This window comes from Sminthopsis crassicaudata, chromosome 5 (genome assembly GCF_048593235.1).
Source record: "Sminthopsis crassicaudata isolate SCR6 chromosome 5, ASM4859323v1, whole genome shotgun sequence".
In the NCBI taxonomy this organism is placed as follows: Eukaryota; Metazoa; Chordata; class Mammalia; order Dasyuromorphia; family Dasyuridae; genus Sminthopsis; species Sminthopsis crassicaudata.
In genome coordinates this window covers 142,995,277-143,019,911 of record NC_133621.1, presented here as the reverse complement: position 1 = coordinate 143,019,911, position 24,635 = coordinate 142,995,277, and the positions used below count along the sequence as shown (strand labels likewise).

General features: G+C 31.2%; 1 protein-coding gene across 2 annotated transcripts in view; it reads right to left on the bottom strand.

Moving 5' to 3' along the window:
- The window catches only part of NAMPT (nicotinamide phosphoribosyltransferase), a 43,005-nt gene continuing 18,370 nt past the window's right edge, over positions 1-24,635 (bottom strand). For both annotated transcript variants that reach the window (XM_074268357.1, XM_074268358.1), the window contains exons 4-11: positions 24,366-24,494; positions 20,132-20,290; positions 19,050-19,186; positions 10,937-11,162; positions 8,932-9,051; positions 5,941-6,081; positions 4,575-4,709; positions 1-2,941 (exon numbers count right to left, since the gene is read on the bottom strand). In XM_074268357.1, the coding sequence (XP_074124458.1) occupies positions 2,831-2,941; positions 4,575-4,709; positions 5,941-6,081; positions 8,932-9,051; positions 10,937-11,162; positions 19,050-19,186; positions 20,132-20,290; positions 24,366-24,494 (1,158 nt within the window). In that variant the 3' untranslated portion in view covers positions 1-2,830. The remainder of the gene's footprint in view (positions 2,942-4,574; positions 4,710-5,940; positions 6,082-8,931; positions 9,052-10,936; positions 11,163-19,049; positions 19,187-20,131; positions 20,291-24,365; positions 24,495-24,635) is intronic.

Sequence of the window (24,635 nt, the reverse complement as noted above, 5' to 3'; positions counted from 1 at the left end):
TTAATGTTTCACTAACATAACTAAACTTTATTTCCATGTTTATTACAGGTTTGTCTTTGAAGCTGAATACATATTAAGATTGCTTTAACATATGATTTAGGAGAAGTGTTACCTTTCTCCACTGAATGGGTTAAAGAAGGAATGTAAAACTACAAAAAACTTTAGTTCTGAATTTTGGCAAACAGAACAATAAATAACTTTCTATTTTTTCCCCCTTCGGATCGTCCATGATGGATTTCTTTACAAAAAAGATTTTATATCAATTTCATAATAATTCATTTCAGGAAAAGAAATAATGAATACTCATAAAAGCCATTTTACAAATAAATTAAGTCAACACAAAAATCTCTCAACTCCTATTTGAATATAAATATTTTATGATATTATTAAATGGGGGGAATTAAAATATATCACTAACTACAAATCTAATGATTTTAAGCAAACCCAAACATGCTGTTTGCCTGTTAGGAAGAATTAGAATATATCAAGGTTCAAGCACAGCAGTAAGGGTTCTATATTTGACCTGGATATTAATCACTAGTGCCCAGGACGGGGATTGCCAAACACTAAGCACTTAGTGTCAGAAGTTCAGGGCTAAATTAGTTTTAAGTACTTAAATACTAACTTAAGAATAATAATTTTCAGGAAAATCGACATGTACATTGATGAACAGCTTTGAGCATTCATAGAAACTCTTAAAATAAAATCCAAGTCTAAATATACGAAAACAAAAAACACTTCTAATTCATGGTACACAAGAGAAAATAGTGCATTCATAGCATATCCCCAGTGTTTAATCAAATATAAAAATATCAATTATGGGTAGTCAAGTTATCAAAAATTGTTATTGGTACAGAATTTAATGCAGTTTTTTTTCTTTTTTTTTTCTTTTTTTCTTCAAACTCAACAGGACAAAATTCTCTAGTACATTTTGTGGAGAAACACAAGCTTTTTTCTGTACTACTGAACTTGGATACATTTATTAGTTCAGTTTAAAACATTTTCTGGCCTAAAGTTGCAGGAGTAAGGCTTTCCCTGGAAGTGAGAAATGCTTACAATTCTCATTTAAAGTATTACTATCTAAAGCAGTCCAGAAGCTAGTGTTTAGAGCATTCAAAAAAAGAAAAAAAATTCTTGACATCACCCTCAAAAGTCAATTAATTTTAGAATCCACTACCTAATTAATAATCTTTGTGATACAACATTTTGTTACATGGCTCTTTGACAAGACAAACAAGTTATGGCTTTTTCAGTATTAGAAATTTCATAATTATAGTATCTTGTTAAAGATTTTCTAAACTAGTCTCCCATATGTCAGCTTTCTAATGAGATAAAAATTGAAATTAAGGAAAACCCAAGCCTGATAGTTCTTCCAAAATGAATGAAAATTCCAATATGAACATTAGTCTTTCCCTCTTCCCTAAAATTCAAGGCACATTCCTTTAAACAGGAGACTAGTCTAACATAGTACAACAACATGGAAAGATTCTGTAAGTTCTTTAGATCCACTGGCCATCTCATTGTCTAGCAGCCATTCAGTCTAGTATATGCTGAGGGTGAACTCAATTTAAATCAAGCCCAAAGTACTTTTTAAACATATTAACTTTTGCCATTAGTAACGATTTCATTCTGCCAATATCTGTTATCTTATATTTTCACAGGGTAATCTGCTTTCAGATAAGAGTATGCTTGTATGACATTTTATTGAAGTGTTGTTTATTTCTTTTAAAAGTTGATAAAATATATTTGTACAATTTAACATTCATTTTGACAAAAGGAAGAAAAATCCTAATGAGAAATATAAAAGTAAAAATGAAAACAAAATAGTGCACTACCCAGTCCAGTATTTCACTCTGAAATCATATTTATCTATAGAATATGAAAAATAAATCCAGAAGTGTAATTACTTTAAAATACACCACTTCCACATCTGTCAATATTTTACATATATGTATATATTCTACAGTGGAAGAGGAATTTTCTTAAAAACATTATCTCTTTAAAATCTTGAGGTGCATATTAGATCCATAGGCAATATCTGACATACAAATTGCAATACTGTCTCCTCTCTAATTTGGCATTTCACTTTTATACCTTATACCATTAGGAAGGTATGGACTCTGCATATAGTGCCTAAACATTCCAGTAAAAACAATAATTTTCTTTAATGTAGAATGGTTCATAAATTCTACACGGGGCAGTGAGGTCAGTAATTCTAAAGGGTACAGTCCTGATTCAATTTTCAAATGGTACAATAACACAAACAACTTTGTTAAGGCCATGTTTTATTTGCTGATTAATGGACAAAAGGCAATGAAATTTATCTTCAAGTATTTTCTTGAAAGTCTGTGCTCATAAAAATCATGAAAAGTTGGAAAGACGGTTAAATCACTGAAACTTTAAATATATCTTACACAATATTGTTTGTACAAAAATACAAGTTAAATATAAACATAAAGCAATCATGATAATTTTATGTAAATCTGTTTTATGTGATATTGTTATATATAAAAAAGTTTTTCAGTTCTCTGTTATTTGTGAAAAGATCAATACCAGATTGAATCACTATCTATTGGCAAAGGGCCCTAAAAAGCTTACTTCAGCATTAAATCTTTTACACAGTTAAGTGCCATTTCCTAATTTGAGATCTTCTAAAGACTGGCAGAAAATAAAATAAAATAAAATAAAATAGGGCAGTATGTCCATAAACCAACAAATAATTTGGCTGTAATGTATCATAAAACACATAAACCCCACACACAGATCTGTACAATATTATCTATGCATCACACACTCACACACGCAGGCTCGCACACACAGAGAACAAAGCTTAATGAGGTGCCGCTTCCAGTTCACTACTTAATTGGGCATTTTTCCGTACTTCATCAAATGAATAGCTTTTTGTCACCTTTCCATTCTTGAAGACAGTATGGAGAAGATCCTGTACAAACAGACCAATTTAATAATTTAGTGATGGGAATCAGAAGAACCATAGGTTGTTAAGCATTACTAAAGCCCTTTAATGTCACCTAGTTTATCCCCTAATTTTACATTTACTAACCTAAAGATACTGACAGAGAGCTAAGTGTACTACAAATTCCTACTCCAGTACTTTTGCCATTATAATATATTGACATTTAAAAGGCTTCAAGAGAAAAGTAGATGAATGATTTAAGAACTACATGATTTGATTAATTTAGGAATCTTTTGGTAAGAAGTTCTATTCTAATGCTTTATGGTACGGAAGTGACCCCAGAAAGTTCTGGCAGTTTCTAATGAAGCCAAAAAAGCATCATGTACAAGCATAATAAAGGACTATATCTATTGTTTAGCGATCAGTCTAAGTAATAACCATGATAGTAAAAAACACTTGCCAAACCCTATCTCATTTAACACTATGAGCCTATCTATCTAGCTCATTTTCTTCATCCATTTTTATTTCTGTCTACAATATACTGTCCATCTACATGCAACGCCTGTTCCAAACACTGTATGGATGTACTAGAGCTCCATAAACTGGCCATTGAAAAACATGTCATAATTATTATCTCTGTTTTACATATGAGGAAACCAAAAATCTATAGAGAGAGATGAAAGCATTTGCCTAAGGTCACATAGTAGTCTGAAGTGGTATTCAAACTCCTATCTCCTTGCCTTGATCACCAGAATACAGCTCTGGGCATATCTTCTAGGGAAGATTTATGAACTACATGGATAGTAGTGATTTGTGCCAGTGAATGGACTACCCACACTAACAAGATTATGGATGCAAGTGTAGTATTTAGGAATTGATAGCTTTCTCAAGACTGAGCACTCAATTAGTTTTATCCTTCAAACAATCTTCTCTTTGTTCTGCCAACTTTTAGGCAGAAAAACAGATTTTTATATATTGATCAACATTTTTTACCAACATATGATGATCTTAATAAATTAATTTTCAATCTACTTATCTTACACATTTAGATGGAAAAAAAAAATTGGGTAACACTAATTTATATTTATTAATTTCATTAACTTTCTTTAACTCAGTCTCATGAGATAGTGAAAATAAATTTTCTATTGTACAAGTTAAGAAATTTAAGTTTAGACAAGTTAAACTACCTGTCTAGGGGCACATAGCTTGTAAGTATCCAAGCTGAGTCTAAAACTTTGTTTTCAAAACCCAGGGTTTTTTTCAAGAAGCCAACTATAATTTAGATTGGCCTCCATAATTACTGTAAATTATGAAACATTTTACTGTCAAATCAATTCTAACAATTATCTATGAAAAAAACTTTCAAAAATTTCCCCTTTCACGGATCTTTCAAAGCTAGTATTGATGATTCATTTCTTATAATGATTGGAGACCCAGTGATAAATAACTTTGGGTATTCATTTTTCTTTACATTGCTGAATGTCTTGTATTTAAGTAGATGTTTGTTTCTTGTCTGCAACATCTAGCTGCACAAGCCACTGTATTTTACACAAAATATTTTTGCTCTTCATCATCTGTGTGTATGTCAACAATAGGGGATATGTGGGAGAGGGAAGAGACCCTTTTTACTTAGTATGGAGAAATCATTATAAAGACATACATGACCACATTCTTCAAGATCTCCTTTTCCTTCCTCAAGGGTAAGAAAATTTCCAGTAGGTGTCCTATGTAGAGATAGTCGGCCCTTTTTTGACCTTTTGTTTGGATCAGCAACTGGGTCCTTAAAGACATTAATCTGAAATCCAAAGTCAGAAAATTAGTAAAACCCTAGATATAGATTTTTGTATTATCCTACTCCCCTACTCATCCCTTAAAATTTTACATATACATACACATTTTACAAAATAGGTACAAAGCCCAAAGCACCCCACTTCTACTTTTTAGAATCCTTTGTAAAAGAACATCTATTTCAAATTAAAAAGTCCCTAGAAATCATAACTATTAGGAACATATCCATCCCTCAAGAGTGTATGAACATTTCTGAGATGGATTCTCTACTTGTGGGGCAAAAATAAACAAAAATCCATGTAAAGCCATGGAAGATTTTTTTCTGTTACTTTATTTTGAATAATGGGTAGATAGATATTTCCCCCTCATATAATACTGTTATATAATTACCAAGTTGGATGATCCCATCCAAAATTCTTAAGAGCAGAAATTTTTATATTCTCAATCGTGTTTACATACAGTAGATGCATAATAAGGAGTTGACAATTGGCCTACAGGTACAATAAATTTTCCTAGTTTTCTAGTGGTCACTGCTGAGTAGTTTCTTAGGTTTTGGTTATTTTGCTTTTAAGGAATGTGTTTGTACTGATTCTACCATATAAAACGTGTGAATCTGATCAAATAAATCAAAGTGGGAAGTATTTAGAGAGAAATTAGCTAATTTTAAAGAATTTTCTATTGCCCAAACCTGTAGCTATCATGTTTTTGATAAGTGATAGTTTGACTGTGTGACATTCATATTAAAAATCATTAATATACCAACTAATCTAAATAGTTGAGAAAACTCTAAGGACCTCTCTATCAGTCCAACTTCTCTATCTCTGCTCTCACCAAATTTTCTTCTTTTTGTTTCTTGTTCTTTTTCCCTTCCCTTCTCAATCTTTTCGAGTTTCTTTTCTTCCTTTGATTTGCCTGGGTCAAGGTCAGAGTAATTATATCAGTTATAGTACATCATCTTTTACTTGATTTTTGTGCTCCAGTATGGTGAGTTTAAGAGGATTATGCTGAGAATCATTTTAAGGTTCAAATTCTAGTTTTGACACTGACCATGGACAAGTCATTTAATCTCTTTGAAACTCATTAATAAAATGGGGACAACACTTGCAGCTACCTTCGAAGAGGACTTTATAAAGAAAGTGCTCAAATTTAGCTATTATAGTTACAACTACCATTTTCTGCCTAATTTCTCCACAAAGATGTTATCAACATGAAGAATGAAAAAATAACATGGGACATACTCCAAGGCCATTGGTAACCACATAACTGCATTTAAAGGAACAATTCAAAAGATCTCTTGTTAACTTCTGTAACAAAGCTCCACCGGAACCAAAGGAAATATTTTCAATACTCCATTTTTTTTTCTTCATGCCTTCAACAATCTATGGGACAGAAAAACAGATATACAAAAGTGATCTCTCATAGGCAAATTCAAATAGTTAAAGACAAAAGTAAAATAAATGCAAATGGAAAGAACAACAAAAAAATGAAACTGAATGATGTATAAAGATATCAATCAAGTGTGGTCTCTGAGAAGAATTGAGGAATTGCACCCTACTACCCTTACTTCCTTGAAAAGATTAAGTACATGGTTGTCCAACACTGCATATACTGTCTTACTCTAGGTAATAATATGTTGATTAGTTTTATGATTTACCTTTTTTCCCATTTCCATTTTTATTCTTTCATGACAAAGAATGGCTTACAGATTACAGAAGTATATATTTAAAAACAAAATGATATAGGAATAAGAAAATTTCCAAGTCTAATCAATTAGGCTGTAGTCTATCAGAATCTAACTCAAGGGTAGTCAAGTCGACTAAATCATGTTATGTACTCCCCTTCTGTACTGTACACACTGGCATAGTCTAACAGGCATATGAATAAGGCAAGAAGTTTTGCTTTGCCTAGGGGGGGGAAGGGATAACATGACTAATCAGAAAAGTATTTCATTTTTAGCACCAGCTAGCTGCTATAACAGAAGGAATACAGGACCAATGAGTAAAAAGAAATGGGTTAATTAGAAGGCACTTACTTGTCACATGACTTTGGCCATGTCCCACAGTAGTGTATTTCAACAAGAAAAAAAAGGGGGGGGGGAAGGAAGGGCAGGACAGGGATGGATGATAGACATAGAGCTAAAAGGTACCTTAGAGCCACCTAGTTCAATCCTCTCATTTTGCAGATGAGAAAACTTAGAGCCTAATTGACTTTTCCAAGATCATAGAAAAATATTAGAGAAAAGGCTGGGTTTCTGGAGATGAATCTTATTCAGGCTACTCTATAAAAGAGCATCTACCATTATGACCCAGGTAAATAGATCTCTCTTTCTTTGGAGGATATGAGTTGGGGGAGAAGGAAGGTGAAATGAGCATAGGAGAAAGAGAGATCAAGGAAAAGCAGAATGAGGCTTTCTCACTGTTGCTGCTAGCAGTAAAAAGCCTTTCAAAACCCAAAGAAGGTTCTGAGCTTGGCTCCAGATAGAGGAACAAAGAACCTCTAAGGAGGCATTCTACTTCATGGTAGACCTGAAGGAGAAACGCCAGGTTAGAAGCAATTAGCAGAAGTGTAAAAGAGGATATCGGAGGCATCAAGTTCCAAGTATTTATTAAGTTAGTGCTTTCTATAATAGGTTTCGAGGAGGAAAATACAAAGAATATTAATAATTCTTATTACTTATAGTCTAATGAGGAAAATAAGTAAATAGACAGTATAGACAGAATGAAGGTAAGGAGAATAAAAATAAATAAAATACCAGATAGTTTAAGAAGGAGGGAGACACTAGCAATTAGAAGGTTCAGAAAGATCTCATAAAGTGAGATATTAACTGCGGTTTGAAAGAAGAAAAGGCTTCTATGAAGAGCAACATAGGAGGAGGACATTTCAGGCAAAAGACACAGAAATAGGAGGTAGAATTTTTTGGAAGAGGGAATATGTCTAACACTGCTAGAAACTTAGGCTGGAACCAAGTTGGCTTTTAAAAGCTAAGCAAAGGAGACATCTCTATGACATCTACCTTGGTATTGCCCAAAAGAAAGATGTTGTATAAGGCATAATATGCATATTTGTGTCATCTGTCTAGATAAACAAACACATGGGAATTGATGAGGTCACCAAGAAAAGGGTATTAAAAAACCCCCAAGACAATGAAGAGTTAGGGAAACACCACTTTTGCAGGGTATTATATGGATAATAAGCTACTGAAGGGGACTAAGAAAGAGCAGTCAGACAAGCAGAAGATGAACCTGAAGGGGTAGCACAAAAACCCAAAGAGAAGACAAATGTCCAGAAGGAAGGAATGGCCAAAAGTGTCAAATGTAGCAGAGGATGACTCAAACAAATAGTCAATTAAGAAAATCATTGATAACTATACAAAGCAGAGATGAAAAAGTAAGAGGAAGGCAAATAGAGGCAATGAATGTAAGTTGTGGACTACATATATTGCAATAGAGCCAAAAACTTGTTCTTCAAGCAGAAAATCATTTGACTATTGATTTGTATCTCTTGAGTATTGTGTATATTCTCGATATAAATTTTCTATACTAAAATACTGTTTAAATGCTCTAGCTTGGTTAATTCTGAACTGAATGAATCTAAGGGAAGCAATAAGGTTTTAAAACAATTACGATATGGTTTTAAATTATATTAAAATATAATTTTAGGGATTAATATTTAAAGATAATTACATAGGCAAACTTTTAGGATTTTAGTGAATAAGTAGACTCATGATACTCATACTTACTATTCAATCAGTATTGCTTTCAAAGAAGCCTCCCTATTTACTTACTATTAATTACTGACAAACCATTATATATATATGATCTGATAAAAAGCATCTGATAAAAGCAGAGTTACGGTTAATGATGAGTTAGCAAAGTAATCTCTACTTCATGAAATCTGAGATTAGGGCAGTGCCAGAATTTCCTTCATATTAAAAAAAAAAAATCAATCTGAGAAATACTTTTCCTTGCTTAGTATCTTTGTTTATGTAATAAGACAATAATTATAATAATAAGACCATAATAAGACTTCTCCAGTTCTATTTCCAGAGTGGTAAAGTAGGTAGAGGAAGAGAAAAGTTAGTGCCATTTACTATTACTATAAACTTAAAGACATGGACATTCTAGGAGTCATAATTAATTTCCTGGTGTTGTTACCAAGCTAGTTAGATCTATGCAAAAGCCTAATTATTTTGTAATATATTGTTAGGAAATTTTGGATGTGACAAATACCTCTTGTAAAGTATTGATGTCAACTCCATCTCCCTGAATAACTCTGAGATAAGGTGGCAACAATTTATAGCCTTTTGAATTTTCAGTAACTGGAAACTTCTTACCCAGAATGTCCAAAACCTGTGAGGAAATAAAATTAGAAGAAGTAATTGTTTTCTAATTTAAAAAGATATTTTACTGCCATATATAGCATAATCACTATAGTTAAATAATTTTGATCACCTCAAATAATGTGCAATTTTAAAATTAGTTCTAAATAACTGTTGTCTTTATTTCTGCTCATAAATCACACTCAAAATAGCTCAAAAATACTATTTTTCATTATATCTCTCATAAAAGGTTGAAACTCCCAACATAATCCAATGTATAAACAACATTTCTATAGCTCTGTTATTTGGGTTTTAGTGAATTTTTACAAAGTACTTTATTTGGTTTTATTTAAACAATATGTTTAATCTTATTGATATGACAAAACTGACTAAAATAACATCTGCCATCACAAACCTTTAGGCATGAAGTAAAACAGGTAGTTCCTACTTATTCCCTTTCTACTTAGAATGGGAAACATTACATAAAGACTTGGTTAGACATATAAAAGGTCTATAAAGAATTGATTCTCTAGAAAATGGTAAGGGAAAGGATACAGAGGAAAATTTGGACAATGTAAAAATATAAGATGCTAATACAGCTTTAAAAATAAACTATAAATATGAATATTTATAAAAATATAAATCTACCAGATTGATAGATTTTCTTTTCTGAAAGAAAAAGTAAATATTTAAAGTGGAAAGGGATCTTAAAAATTTATCTAGCCAGGGCAGCTAGATGGTGCAGTGGATAGAGCACTAGCTCTGAAGTCAGGAAGACCTCAGTTTAAATGTGACCTCAGATACTTAACACATCCTAGTTGTGTGACATTGGGCAAGTCACCAATTGCCTCAGCAAAAAAAAAAAAAAAAAAAAAATTATCTAATCTATTTGCTTCATTTTGTAGATAAGGAAATGGAAGGTGGTCAGGAAAGTACAGTTACTTGTTCAAAGTCTCCCTTACAATAAATAGCATAGCCAGTATTTGCCTATAGATTTCCTATATCCAAAACCAGGTGGCTCTTTCATTCTGAGTATTAGGGAGTGAATTATTAGTAGATGGTGAGCAACTAAACCAGCTAAATAAAACACATTATAAAAGCTATGCCTTTTCAAGTAAATGAAAAACAATCTAATTTCTGATTTGATCTGTTACAACTTGAAGAAATCATCCTTAGATCTTAGATACTTGTGTGAGTTTAAAGGCATAAATTTTAAAATTTTAGGTATTTTAAAATTTTGTTGCCAAAGAGCTTACTTAAGGTGTCAACTTTCTTAGTCACCTACTAGAGTTTTACTAGTTACTAGTACTTTTTATTTCTCTAAGAGGTCTTTAGAATATAAAATTTCTTTAGTTTAAGAAGAATAAGTGCCTAAAACTTATCTTCAAATTATTTTTATGCCACATGCGATGGACCAAAAAATATCAATAATTTGTGCTAAGTGATAGAAATGAAGCACATAGAATTCTACCACTAAATCATTTAATTTGATCAGTGTTTGAATGAAAGTGGCACAAAAACTTCAGATCATTTAAAATCATTGCATATTAGATAGAAAACTGTCTTTGGAATTGAAAAAATATTAATTTAAGTCCTACTCTGACACACACACCAGCTATATGACATTAGAAATTATTAAAGTTAATCTCTCAGGCAAGTCTTCTAAGATTATAATTGCTATGAAATGTCCATTTGTATTCCTGGAAATTCTCACATTATAAGTTCCTCCACTAAAAAAAGAAAAAGTTTAATTTTAAAAAACATCCAATCTTGAAAGATAACCAAATGCAAAAAGCATAAGCTTGAAAACAATTTTTAGATTTAAAATTTAAAAACAGAAAAGAGCCAAAGTAAGTTATTTCAAATAGACAACATAAAGACATTTTTATATTTAAATAAAATAATTTTAAATTTACCTTTAATACAGTGTCAAGAGGATTTCCAGAATCTGGTCTAATTATTAGTGGTGCTTCTGCACTCCTTGATACAATTAAATGTCTTAAATCTTCACCCCAGATTTTCTCACATGCATTATAAATGTCATAACTGTCACTGACCACAGACACAGGCACTGATGAAAACTGTGTTACTATATGTTCAAAAGCATCCTTTTCGTGATCTTTGCCCCAGGCTGTTATGGTACTAGGGGAAAAAAAAAAATCCCACTGAGAATTAATTTACTTAAGCAATTATAATTGCACTATTATTCTATCCTGGAGAAACTCCCACTATTACACAATACTTGTTGTCTCACACATTAAGACACACAAAAGAAGCAGAGCAATTTAAATTAATGTACATCGTATTGTGAACTGAATCTATAGACTAAAATCAATTATCCAATTTGTTTCAAAAATGGCATAAACAACATAATTCCTGTTTTGACTTATCAAGTTAGAAGGAAACCACCTTTAACTTTTTAAATTAGATTTTATTATCTTCCTGACTTCATCAACTGACAATTATTATAGAATGCCTGATATACACAGAGGATTATGCTTCAGTATATATTAGTTTCACTATTTTGTTAGCACTATATTATATAGTCAGCTGCATAAGACATTATTTTCTAAGACAGAGAGATGGTAAAGTAAACTCATTTATTTTTGAAAATTATTTCATTTTTTTTTGGTTCTGTTATAAGAATTTACAATTTATCTCCATTCTAAGGCATCTGTTAACAATGAAATAAATCGGGGCAGCTAGGTGGCACAGCGGATAGAGCATCAGCCCTGAAGTCAGGAGGATCAGAGTTCAAATCTGACCTTAACATGTCCTAGCTGTGTGACCCTGGGCAAGTCACTTATCCCCAATTGCCTTAGCAAAAAAACAAACAAAAAAAAAAACACTCCAAAACAATGAAATAAATTAAACAAAATTAATAATACAGTGACTTCATTTAAAATAACATACAACATTCCAAGTTCTAGTACTTCCCCCACCTTTCTTTTAAAATTGCTTCCCACCCCCCTGATCCAATGGGAAAGAAACCACACATAAAAAAAAATTCTTGGTAATAAATAGGCATAAAGGAAAATAAATTCTCTCATTGTCAAATTTCATTCTGCATCCTGAATCCATTGCCTCTTTATTAGAAGGTGGATAGCATGTTCCCTCACTGATTCACTGAAATCATGGATAGTTATTATTCTGATCATTTAGTGTTTGTTTTTATATGTTATTAATATGTAAATTATTATTCTTTGTCTACTCATTTCATTTTTCATCACATTATATATAAATAATTTGGTCTAATTGATAGCAAATCTCTAAGATTATAATTGCTATAAATCTGCCCATCTGAATTCTTGGAAATTCTCACACTATTGATTTCCCCCACTGGTAAAATAAAAAGTTTAGTTTTAAAAAACATCTAAACTTAGAAGATGACCAAATGCAAAAGGCATAAGCTTGAACACAATTTTTATATTTAAAATTAAAAACTAGGAAATAGCTAAATATAAGTTGTTTCAAATAGATAATATAGACATTTTCATATTTAAACATCATTCATCTTTATGATGATTTTTGTAACTCACTTGTAAAACAGATTACTGGCAAAGTACTTGAGAAAACTATCCCAAAAAGACATTCACATTACTTTGGGATTCTTTACATTACTTTGTAATTACTCATAATACTACTTGTATTCTATTTATGCTTCAAGTAATTTGAGTAACATCACATCCATGAAATCTTTCCTGATAATCCAGTTAGAAAAAATCTTTCATTCCTCAGATTTAATATTATCTCAAAATAATATAATTAGGAAAAGTAAGTGTGAAAGCTTTTTGTTGTCTTAAAAGAATTCTAAAGTATTTTCCACAAAAAAAATATATATATAGCAGCTCTTTTTATAGTGGCAAAAAACTGGAAAAAAAGAAAACTGATGTGCAGGGAGTAGAACCAGGAGAATAATTTACACAACAACAACAATATCATTTTAAAGATAAAGTTTAAAAAATTTAAGAACTTTGGTCAATGCGACAAACAAAGCCAGAGAGGACTAAAGATGAACAGAACGACTCATCTCTTGACAGAGAGGTGATAGATAGATCTCATGATGCAGAACAGGACATATTTTTGAACATGGGCAATTTGGGAAATTGTTTTAACTATATTTATGAAAAAAAATTTTCCTTCTTTCTTTTCAAATGAAAAGGGATATATATAGGAGGGAGAAAATAAATGTCTGTTAATTGAAAAAAGCAAAATGTAAAGAATAATAAATAAATTTACAAAAAAAAAGTTTATAAATTTATAAATTATCTAGGCTACTGTTCCTTTTACCTTCTCACAAAAATAACAGCTATTGTAATTTTGGCACTGACCTTAATAATTGAAATAAGAAGTATAATGAATAGTTTACTTTTATCCATAATGTAAAAATTCATTAACACATGATACATCTCAGTCAAATTCTAATGCATTGGACAGACTCATTTTCCCATGCTTTTCTTTAGAATACCAAAAATACCCTCCTTATCAAACTCTTGAAGAACTGTTAGATACTTTCAAGATTCTATCACACTTCTCAGTTCTTCCAGTCAAACAAAAATTGAGGCAATCATGTTGTAATGAAACGTAATGGAAAGTATACTTAGGTAGTAAGTTAGATATTGCCATCAACTATTCCTTAAAAAAATCCAACAAATTATGACCCTTTCACCTAGGGAAAGGTTGCTTTGAAGTTTTATCCAATAAAAATAAGGACCTCTCTTGTTAAATATAAGATAGGACTGTCAGGAGGGTGGAGAGGTTTAATAAGTTTTTTTATGGATGAGAGATTTTTTCCACCTACACAGATATCTATCAGATACCTACACAGATATCTTACCGACATCTCCTTATCTGTGAGAGAAGATTAAAGTTACATCCACTTGGCAAAGAGCAAATAATCCTAAATAAGCTGGCAGTTTTCAGAAAGCAAATACTCAGGTAGACATAAACTGACTAAAACACAAAATAAATAGAGGGATATTCTCCTTTTCATATGCAAACCAATTCAGCAATGACTTAATTGTGCACCTATTAGGAGCATTATGTTAAGGTGTTGAAATACAAAGACAAAAATTAAAACAGTTACTGCTCTCAAGGTTACATTCTATTGGGAGAAAACAGCTCATACTTATACATCTTGGTAAATACTCGAATATACATAAAGTACACACATTTAGGAAGAGTTACTATTATTACATTATTATATTCCTGGATCAAAAGGGAGGTTCTCACATTCAAGGAAATGAACATATTCTTTAAGGTGGTTTCACTTAGCTATAGGTTAAGTATGCTACTAGCTAGAAGTAAGCTGTTTATCATTACATTATAACTAGTAATTTTTAATTCCAAATATATCTAGGCTCAATATAAAGTGTCAACATTTTCATGATACTTTTCCAAAGTTTATTTTGACATAAAATTATATTACTAAACTCCATATTCATAGGCACATGTGTATACACACACACACACACATACACACACAAATCTTAAATACCAAAAATATTCTAGATTCAGTTCTTTGCCTACAAGAGTTGGAATTTTACAATCAAAGAATCTCAGTTCATATCCTTTTCATAGGTTTCTCATTTGTCTTTTATGTTCCTATGAGGTTAAGATATGTAAATCTATAAATATTAGATAGATGTAATCTATTACACTGAGCAACAATCACCTCTATAATGTTTTCTACAAGTCATTATTCAGTCTCCAACTACTTTCAGAAGCCATATTATATGTAAAAATTCTTGTCAAACTAAAAAAAAAGTTTAACGATTCATTTTTATATCACTTTCTAATATTTCTGTGTATCATTCCTCCACAACCCTAAATTTCAATCCTCTTGTCACTATTAAAAAATTAAACAAAATTAACTAAATAAGTATATATGATTGCATTTGCTTCACACCTTAATCAAAATGGTTTGTTGTACTAGCTTTTCATCAAAAAATGAATGTTTTTTTCATTTTTATCTGAAACTAAAATTGCTCATTGCGATTAATTTGTTCAAATGCAGTTTATTTATTTATTTTTAAAATCTACAATATTATAGCCATTTACGTACATTATTTTCCTGAATCTCTTTATTTGGCTCTTCAAGTCTTTACATGTTCATCTTATATTCTTTATTCATTGTATTTGTCTACCACAATTTGTTTAGCCATTATTCTACTGATGGATACCCACTTTGTTCCTGGTTTTTTGCTACCACAAAAAAGAATTGGTTACATATGAGACCTTTGTATCTCAGTGCATTCACCAGGTTAAAGTACATGGATAAATCACATTTTAAAAAATGATAATTCCAAATTTTTTTCATAATGTTGGATTCAATTTAAAGTTCTATCAACAATAACCAGGTTTTAATCAGAACATATAAAGCTAAAACTCAATTCCCATTAACTGCCAACCTTTGATCTTTAGGGCCAAACAGGAAAGTCAAATCTGAAGTGATATTCTACCATGTCTAAATATGGCTAGACATCCACAGTTTCTTCAATTGGACACGATATAGAATAGCTTTTCATCCAAATATTTTTTAGCCTTTTAATAACTCTCTTAATAATAGGGCACTCAGAAATGAACACAAAACTCCATATGTAGTCTGATATAAGTAGATAACAGAATTAAAACCTCTTGGATTAAAAAAAAATTTTTTTTTTAAATATATGTACAATGTGGTTCTCTGGCATCTGGGTTGGTCTGGAAGTCAGAAAAACAGGCCATCATTTAGGCCTACTATTCAGATTTATCATTGTTAAATTGAATCTTTTTAAGATCTGTCTTATCAATATACTCAGTATTTCATACCCTTAGTCCCTCTATCTACCCAAAGGTGTGAGGTTTATTTTCAATTCAACTAATCTCAGAGATCAAACTTTATCATTATATGAGACATTCAGTTTGTTTTTTCATTTCTGTAAAGATAAAGTATCAATAGAAAATATTTGATTCTAACTAATGTGTAAATCATAACTCAGCAGAATTCTCTTTTACAAGGGATATTTGATGCAAAATGTTTTCTCTAGTTGAAACTTGCCTTTCTTATGGAAGCTGACTTAATTTTATTCATGCAAAAGCCCCTTTCTCTTTTGTGACCACTTCTAATCCTTGTCTGGTTAAGAATTTTACCCCTAGTAATTGCTGGAAAAGTTAACAGATTCTGATTTTCATTTTTCTCTCTTTCCCTTCCCCCCACATTTAAAAACCTCATGTACCCATTTTGAGCTTATTGTGCTATATGATACAAAATGTTGGTCTAAACCTAATCTCTATCAAACTGCTTTCTAGTTTTTTTCAGCAATTCCTGTGAGAAAGCAAATTCTTCCCCAAGTAATTTGTGTTCTTGAGTTTTATCAAGCAGAGTTATTGAATTCAATTGTTTCTGATCTGTCTTTATCTAGTCTACTTAACTGCTCTGCTTTCCTATTTCTCAACCATTATCAAAGACTTTTTGATTACTGCTTTATAATAAAACTAGGTTTAAAATCGGCCATTTCCCCTTATTTCCTAATTCTTCTTTCCTCCCGTTCATTATTTCCTTTGAGATGTTTAGAACTTTTGCAATTCCAATGACTTAAAATTTTTTTTTCTATATGATGACTTAATGATAACAGCTTCCTTTTCTAAATGTTTATAATACTTTATGGACATAAGATTCAATGTGGATATTCCCATCCATAGATGCAGATCACAAAATCTTCATATTTTAGAAGGTGATTTGAGTCTTATAGATTCCTTTGCTTAAAAATTTATCTAATGATGAGCCTCTCCAAACTTATATATATTGGTCCTGGAGCAATGAGCAATAAACAAATCCTTGGACAATATGGGCTGTAGAATTTTTATAGGAATCAAAGCTGATTTCAGTAGTTTCAAGTATAATGGTTCTACCTTCTCATTCTTGAAAATTGGGACATTTGCTCATTTTAGTCTTTTGAAAAATCTCCAGGAATTTCTAAGAGAGAATTTATAGTGGATTGACAATCAAATCTATCAAAGTTTTTTTTTTTTTTTTTTGAACCCTGGTGTCTTGAAGTTACTGAAGGCAACTAGGTACTCTTCTATCTCATCCATACTGAGTTTTAAATTCTTAGTCATTTTTTTCATCTTTTTAATCCCAAAGATCAAATGTGAGAGAAGCAAATTAAAGACCTAAGTATTTCTATGTAATCTATTATTACTGTACTCTTTTCGAACGTGGTTTATTTTTGCTCTTCCTCCCATCTTCATAGATAAAAGTTCTTTTAGTTATTCTTGAAACTTATGGAAAATCTCATATCATTATCAAGTTTTGCATTGCTGACAAGTCTCACAACACTATGCCATTCTTTTGTACTCACTCTTTACTATCTTTGCTTTCACCTTTTTTATTTCTTAAAGTCTAAATAAATAAATTAATTTCTGTGCACCTGGTTCTTTGGTTCATCCTTAAAAAAAAAAAAAAAAAGTTCATCAGGATTCTTTTTTTTTGTAGACAATTGGAATTACATGACTTGCCCACGGTTACATAGCTAGAAAGTATTAAGTGTCTGAGGCTGGTTTTGAACTCAGGTGTCTTTCTGACTCCGGAGCCAGTGCTCTACACACTGCACCATTTAGCTGCCTCGGGATTTCTTTAAGAGCTTCCCATTCTGATTGGATTGACTTTCCTTTGTAATGTTTAGTCAATGTTATATAGCCTTGTTTACAATGGTATGAGATATTAAGTTTAAAGCAACAATAAAACATTTTTTTTTAAAAGAAATAATGATGGGATGGTGTAGTTTTCTCTGACAAATACAGCAGTTAATAATTTTTTTCCAGCAAATTCTTCCTGAAAAAAGATAACTGAAAAACTTTTGCAATTGCTACCTGAATGAGTAACTTAAGCCTCCATTGCTTATTGATTTATAATTTTTTAGTCCAAAAAATTAATCAATGAACTATAAAAAATAACAAATAAGGAAAATTTCATTTACACTATCTCTAATAAGACTTCTTGGACCTCTGAAATGAAGCTATGTCTATATGGCTATGAGGGCAATAAGCATAAGGTTATCCAAGTACTAAGTGGCAGCTTCAAATTTAATACTGTATTATATCATATGGCATGATCACTGTATTTCTAACCAGGAATTTTTGTCCTGTAATTCAAATAACTTTTGTCTGGTGATGTCTGTTACTATATAGTATTTAGGGTAAAATATTTTCAAAACACAGTACAACTTTCACTGAATTTTGTTTAAAGTGGAGAGAAAGTTTTAAAAGAAGAAAAATTTGCTTCTTCCTTGTTAGGCAAAGACAATGCTCTACTACTAAAATAAGTAAAGAGGAAGAAAAAATAAGCGATTAATTCAATTGAAACTAAAAAAGTGAGTTAAATTCTAGTATGATTTCCTTCCCCTCATCTCAAAACTTAAAAGCAATTAAAGAACTCCCTTTTTTCCATCACAGAAGTGTACTTACTTTATAACTCTTTCTAAAAAGTCTTCAAAAAGAATGTTTGCTATTCTTGATAACTACTGTAGTAAAGCAACACATAGATGAACAAAATTGAAAGGGAAGAGATCTTGAAATATATACCCACATATATATCTTACCCTGATTTTATAAATAAGTACATATCTGTGTATGTAGCTATATAGAAATAATGAGAGAAAATGAATACTTTTAAACACTAAAGAAAGAATAATAAGACTTTTAAAGGCTTGTTTTAAGACAGAGGTGGTTAGTTTATAATTTGTCATTATTTATCTCCATAAAATAAAGATGACATCTTCAAAGAGTTTTTGCTAAAATAGGTAAGTGTCTTTTTGAAATCTTTTTTAAATCCAACATTTCTATTCAAATAAGGCAAAAGTAAAATGCAATCTAGTCCATTATATAAAATGCAAAATTAGCACAGTCCAAATTAATGGTCCAAATTAATTGTAGTACTAAATTATGGTCACACAAAATATAATTGGATGACAATAAAAACAAAATAAAAATCTATTAATTTTGACAATAACTTTAAGAGATCAGAGCATGAAAAAATAGAATTTTTACCTATGTTCTGCAGCTGGAACAGAATATCCAGGCACAGGGTCTTTTGTTCCATAATATTTCTTAATTAAAGCAATTCCTGCTACGGTATCAGTTCCCTTGAAGTTAACCAAATGAGCAGATGCTCCTATACCAGCAGTCTGAAAACATACATAAATACATAATACATATGTGTGTATTTATAATACATTCTTATAAATATACAAGGCAAAAACCAAAAAATAAGATTAGTAAAGCCATATATATATATATATATGTATATATATATATAAAACATGCTATAATTACTTATGTATTACTTTACTTTTTCTAAATACTTAAGAGGTTTTAATGATCAGTATCTATTATTTTTAAGTTTTAGAGAAGTAATCTAAAAGATTGTTTTAAAATTTATCAAAGGTCAAGCCATAAACATTAACTACTAAATCCCTGAAAAAAAAAAAAACTTACTAAAATGTAGCTTAAGTATAGAGGATGTTGAGGTTAATTTTGGTTTCCTGATTAAATCTGGGGTGTTGGCAGTGGTATTAAAATAAACCCCTTGAAAATACTCCTGGATCTCAAACAGTAAGCAAGATCACCTAAAAAAGAAGAGTTGATCTTCTAGGTCTCTTTTGGCTCTATACTTAAGATTCATGTTGCCATCTAATCCAGATTATAGTCAGTTGAGTCCTTGCCAGGGAGACTGGGCAGAAGAACTTAAACACACTTAAATGTATTAAAAGGTCTAATGAGTTTCTTGCTTTGAGTGAATAGAGGAAATGGCCCAACTAATGTACAAATGGGAAAGAAATCTGTATCTTGGACTTGCTATCCTTAGTCTCCTGATACTACTTCTATCTGTGATAAAGATTATAGTAATAAAATGAGTGAACAACATCTTAATGATAGAGCAAGAAATTCTAGTGAACAAAACTCCTCTTTTGGGAAATGTACCTTTCTGAACATCCTCCCTGGAATTTCACTAATATAATTAATTAGAACCAGTGCAATCAACAACCTCCCAGTTCTCCCTCCTCCCCCCATCACAAATCTGCATTAAAACTCATTTTACTCTGTTCACAAAATTACTAATTATGACATACTTCTTGTGAAGAGACTCCTCTGTAGCCAAAATCATGTAATTTGTACTCCAGGCCGTCTAGGTTACCAGATGTTTCCATCAAATACTTTGCCAAAATTTTCTTTTGCTCTCTGGAATTTGTAGCTACTGTAATTGGATACCAGGACTGAACAAGGATAGTCTATATATGTATAAGATAAAACAAAACAAAATCACACATATGGATGCATGAAAACTTTTAAGAAAAAAAAATTATGCTTGGTATTGCTTAGATAATTATATTGTCTTGGGCAAGGATTCTTAATTTTGTGTCTATAATATAATTGATTTCTTTGTAATCCCAAGTATTTTATATATTTCAACGATCTTATTATGAAACAAGGGTTCATCCGTTGGCTTCACCAGATGGCCAAAGGGATCCATAACAAAAAATGATTAAGGACCCTAGATATAAGGAAAAATGAGAAAAAGAACTAAAATCTGAACACTTATTTTTGCTTATAAAAAGAAAAACATCTTTCCTCTTAGAAATTTTGAAACAAGAAATAAAAGAAAAGGTAATTTTTGGCATTATTTTCATATCACAGGAAAATCACCAGAATCTTAAAAACAATCTGTCATTAATAGCTCATTAAGAACATTAAGTTTGGATTTATTCAAGATTTTATGAATAGTCTCTGTTGAAAAATTTTCTAGGGGTCAACTAGGTGGTAGCCCTGAAGTCAGGAGGACCTGAGTTCAAATCTGGTCTCAGACACTTAACACTTCCTAGCTGTGTGACCCTGGGCAAGTCACTTAACCCCCAATTGCCTAAGTTAAAAAATGCTATCTACTAGGATCACATTTATAGCTTAACACCAAGACCAAAACAAAGTGAAGCCAAATGCTGCTAAAATACTAATTCTAAGGAACATGAAAATTCCACCTAAGAAGTATTGCAATAAGATTATTGGAAGTTGTTAAATTCAAACTTACTATCTTCTAAGCAGTGCTAACTAAGTGCTGGATATACAAGCAGAAAAGCAAGAGAAGTGAGGGATTGTTACAAGGAGTCTCATATAAATATAGAAAAAAAATAACACTTAAGGGGAAAATTTGGGAAGACCACCATTATGGTAAAGGGAACAGTTGATCTGATATGTACTTTCTAGGAATAATGACTGTTATTGATTTAATAGTTTCAGAGCTAGAAAGTTAAGGGAAAAAGAGTATTCACAGCATAGAGTTCTAAAGCTGTAATAATAAGTAAGGATGCAAATGGTGGCCAGTGAAGATACATTTTCTACTTCCTTTTAAAGCCTGCCACCACTAAACCCTCTGCTCTTAATTCACAGAAAACAAAACAGCACAAAAGACACAATAACTTTAGGCAATATAGTTCCAAATTTCTCCACCAGGAAGCATTGATACTTATTTGCTCAAATTGTATGCACTGTGATATTTTTAACAAGTGAACTATCTTTTCCTTTGTAATGGGTTATAACTTCCTTACCTCCAAGAAAAAAAAATGTTTAAAATTTTATGAGCTAATAATATAAGTTAAATTAGACTACAAAATACTATCTGAGATTATAAATAACTATAGGATAACAAAAAAAAGCTCCTTGAGGACAGAAACTGTTTCTTTTTTTTATCCCCAGTGCTTAACACAATGTCTAACATACAGCAGACATTTAATATATATTTGGATCATTGAGTAATAAATAATATGATCTGTATATTTATAATTCTCTTTAAATTACAACAAATTCTTGATGAAGTGTATCAAAATAAGTAAAAATATGAAATTTGCAGTTTGTGAGGAAATGTTAATGGAATTACTAGTTATTTAGATTATGGAAGAAAAAGTTGAAGGGTTTAATTTTCTATCTTCAAATACATAAAGGAAAGCAGGATGCTGAACAATTACTTTCTAGTTCCAGAGTCCAAATGGAGTTAAGTTAAATTAAAAAAAAAAAAAAAAAGGGGGGGGGGGCCTAAAAATTTACACACACACAGTCCCCAGAACTACAAAAATAAAAATGTTATAACTTGCAATTCAATGGACCCAAAACATAAAAATATAACCTTATCATGAGAAAAAAAAATTTTTTTAAGACACATATGGGCACTAGATTATCAACAATTGCAATTGCTGAAGGGGCAGAGTCAAGATAGCAGAGTAAGAGATAACATTTACATTTCAGTTTCTCCACTAAAACATAGAAAGTATGCTAGACTGAATTCTAAGCAGGTAATTCAAGAAAATGTCACAGTGGTCATTTTTTTTCAGGCCTGGGTATCTTAGGAAGACAGAGAAATTATGTAGACCCTGGGGCAAGCTGGCCAGAAGCACAGCAGAAAAAGATATCAGGGGACCTCTGCCAGGGCACTAGCACAGGGAACAGGAACAAATGCTATCTGACAACTCTGTCCCATTACCCAATTGGTCACAGATTCAGGATTACCAATAGTGGTCTCAAGAGAGCAGAAACCGTACTTGTTTTAGAAGCAAGGAACAAATTCCAGAAACATAGCTATGTGACTTTGAGCCCAAGAGCAGAGTAGGAATTCTAATGCTTAGGCCTACAATAGAATAAATCAGGGCAGAAGACCTCCCTAAATCACACCATACTGGAAACATCAAAAACTTGTAATCCCCAGAGTGAGCTATGAAAGCACAAAAGGATCTAAAGAGACAAAAGCTCAGCTCAAACATCCCTTCCAAAAATGAATAGGACCTAACATTAATAAAGTCCAAAAGCAAAAATAAGTCTAGAAAAATGAACAAACAAAAAAAGAAATAGTCCCATAAAAAGCCACTTTGGTGACAAGGAAACTCAAATTACAAATTACAGAAATATCTGAAAGCAAAGCTATAAAGAAAAATGCAGATTAGGCATAAATAAGCCCAGTAAGAATTCTTGGAAAAGTTAGGGCAAAAAAAGGTAAGCAAGGTAAAAATAATTTAAGAAAAATTGGTTAAAGAAATAAGAACTTTGTTATTATGGAAATTATGGGAAGAGAATAAAAAAGTTGTTTTAAAAGGTACAAAACATAATGAAGAAAAAATAACTCATTTAAATCATTGGGCTACTTAAAAGTGATGAACAAAAAAAGAGCCTAGCAATCATATTTCAGGAATTTATATATAATTATGTGGATATCTTAGAACCAGAAGTCAAAGGAAAAACTGAAATACACTGGTGATCCCCCTCAAAAAAATCCCAAAACAAAAACTCCCAAGAATATTACAACCAAAATCTAGAACTCTCAGGTTGAAGAGAAAATACTATCAAGAAGCTATAAATAAAATATTTAAAAACTATGGAATCACAGGCAAGACCACAGAAAATTTAGCAACTACTACTATAAAGGAATAGAAGGCTTAGAATATGATATTATAAAAGGCAAAGGAACTAGGATTACAGCCAAAAATAACCTATTCAGTAAAACTGAGTTTAAACTGACAGGGGGGAAATGGGTATTAATGAAAAGAGGACCTCCAACCATTTCTAAGGAAAGACCAAAGCTGAAAAGAAAATGTAGTTTTCAATCTTCTGTTATAATTTTGCAAATATAAAATAATTATAAATATAAACATAAAAAATGAGTAACAAACAGGCCAATACATTAGGGTTATTTGGTAGAGGGAGAAAATAAAGGGATATAAATCAAATTTCAAATAGAAGATTTTCCATTTATCACCTAAACACCTAGATTAAACAATTAGTATTTCTCAAATTAATTAAGAGTAGAGATTCTCAACATCCTTTCTATGTCATGGAAATGTTTGGCAATCTGGTGAAGTTTACACTTTCTCAGAATAAGTTCTTAAATGCATAGTCATAAAAGAAAGCAATTAATAAAATCCAGTCATAAAATATCTTTAAGAAAATTCAGACCCAAATTAATAACTTCTGTTCTAAGTAATCTCTTATGTAGAAGTCTTTAAATGAAACTATTAGAAGGTTTAGATTTATCAGGTAAATATCAAAATATCATTGTTCCAAGTGTAATTGTGAGAAAGTTGATAATATAGATTTGAAATCTAACTCATGACTCATAATTTGAATCCCCAAATTCACAAAGCATTTAGTTCAAGCTACCCATTTTACAGATGAAAAAACAGAAATCCAGAGAATAACTTGCCTGAAGTCACAAAGGTCTCTAATGGGATAATTTGGGTTGATTATCTAACTGTATCTCTCAGTTTATAGGCCTTTTCTTGATATCATTCTCATTAAAATCAATGAAACTCACAAATAAAAATTCACCTCAATCCAATTGGTAAGCCAGTAGCATTCCGGATCTGTGTTTTCCACTGTGAAGAGAACATTTCCTCTGGGAATGACAGAACCCTCAGGAACTGCTTTTACTTCTATGGGAAGATGGCCATCATATTTCTGTTAGGAAATAACAACTGATTTATTCATTCAAAAATATACTGAACATCAACTAAATAAGAAGTTTTACTTTACTATTACCTACATGGTTCTTTCACTAAATGCAAAAACCTTCACAATAGGACATATGCCATTAGTTTC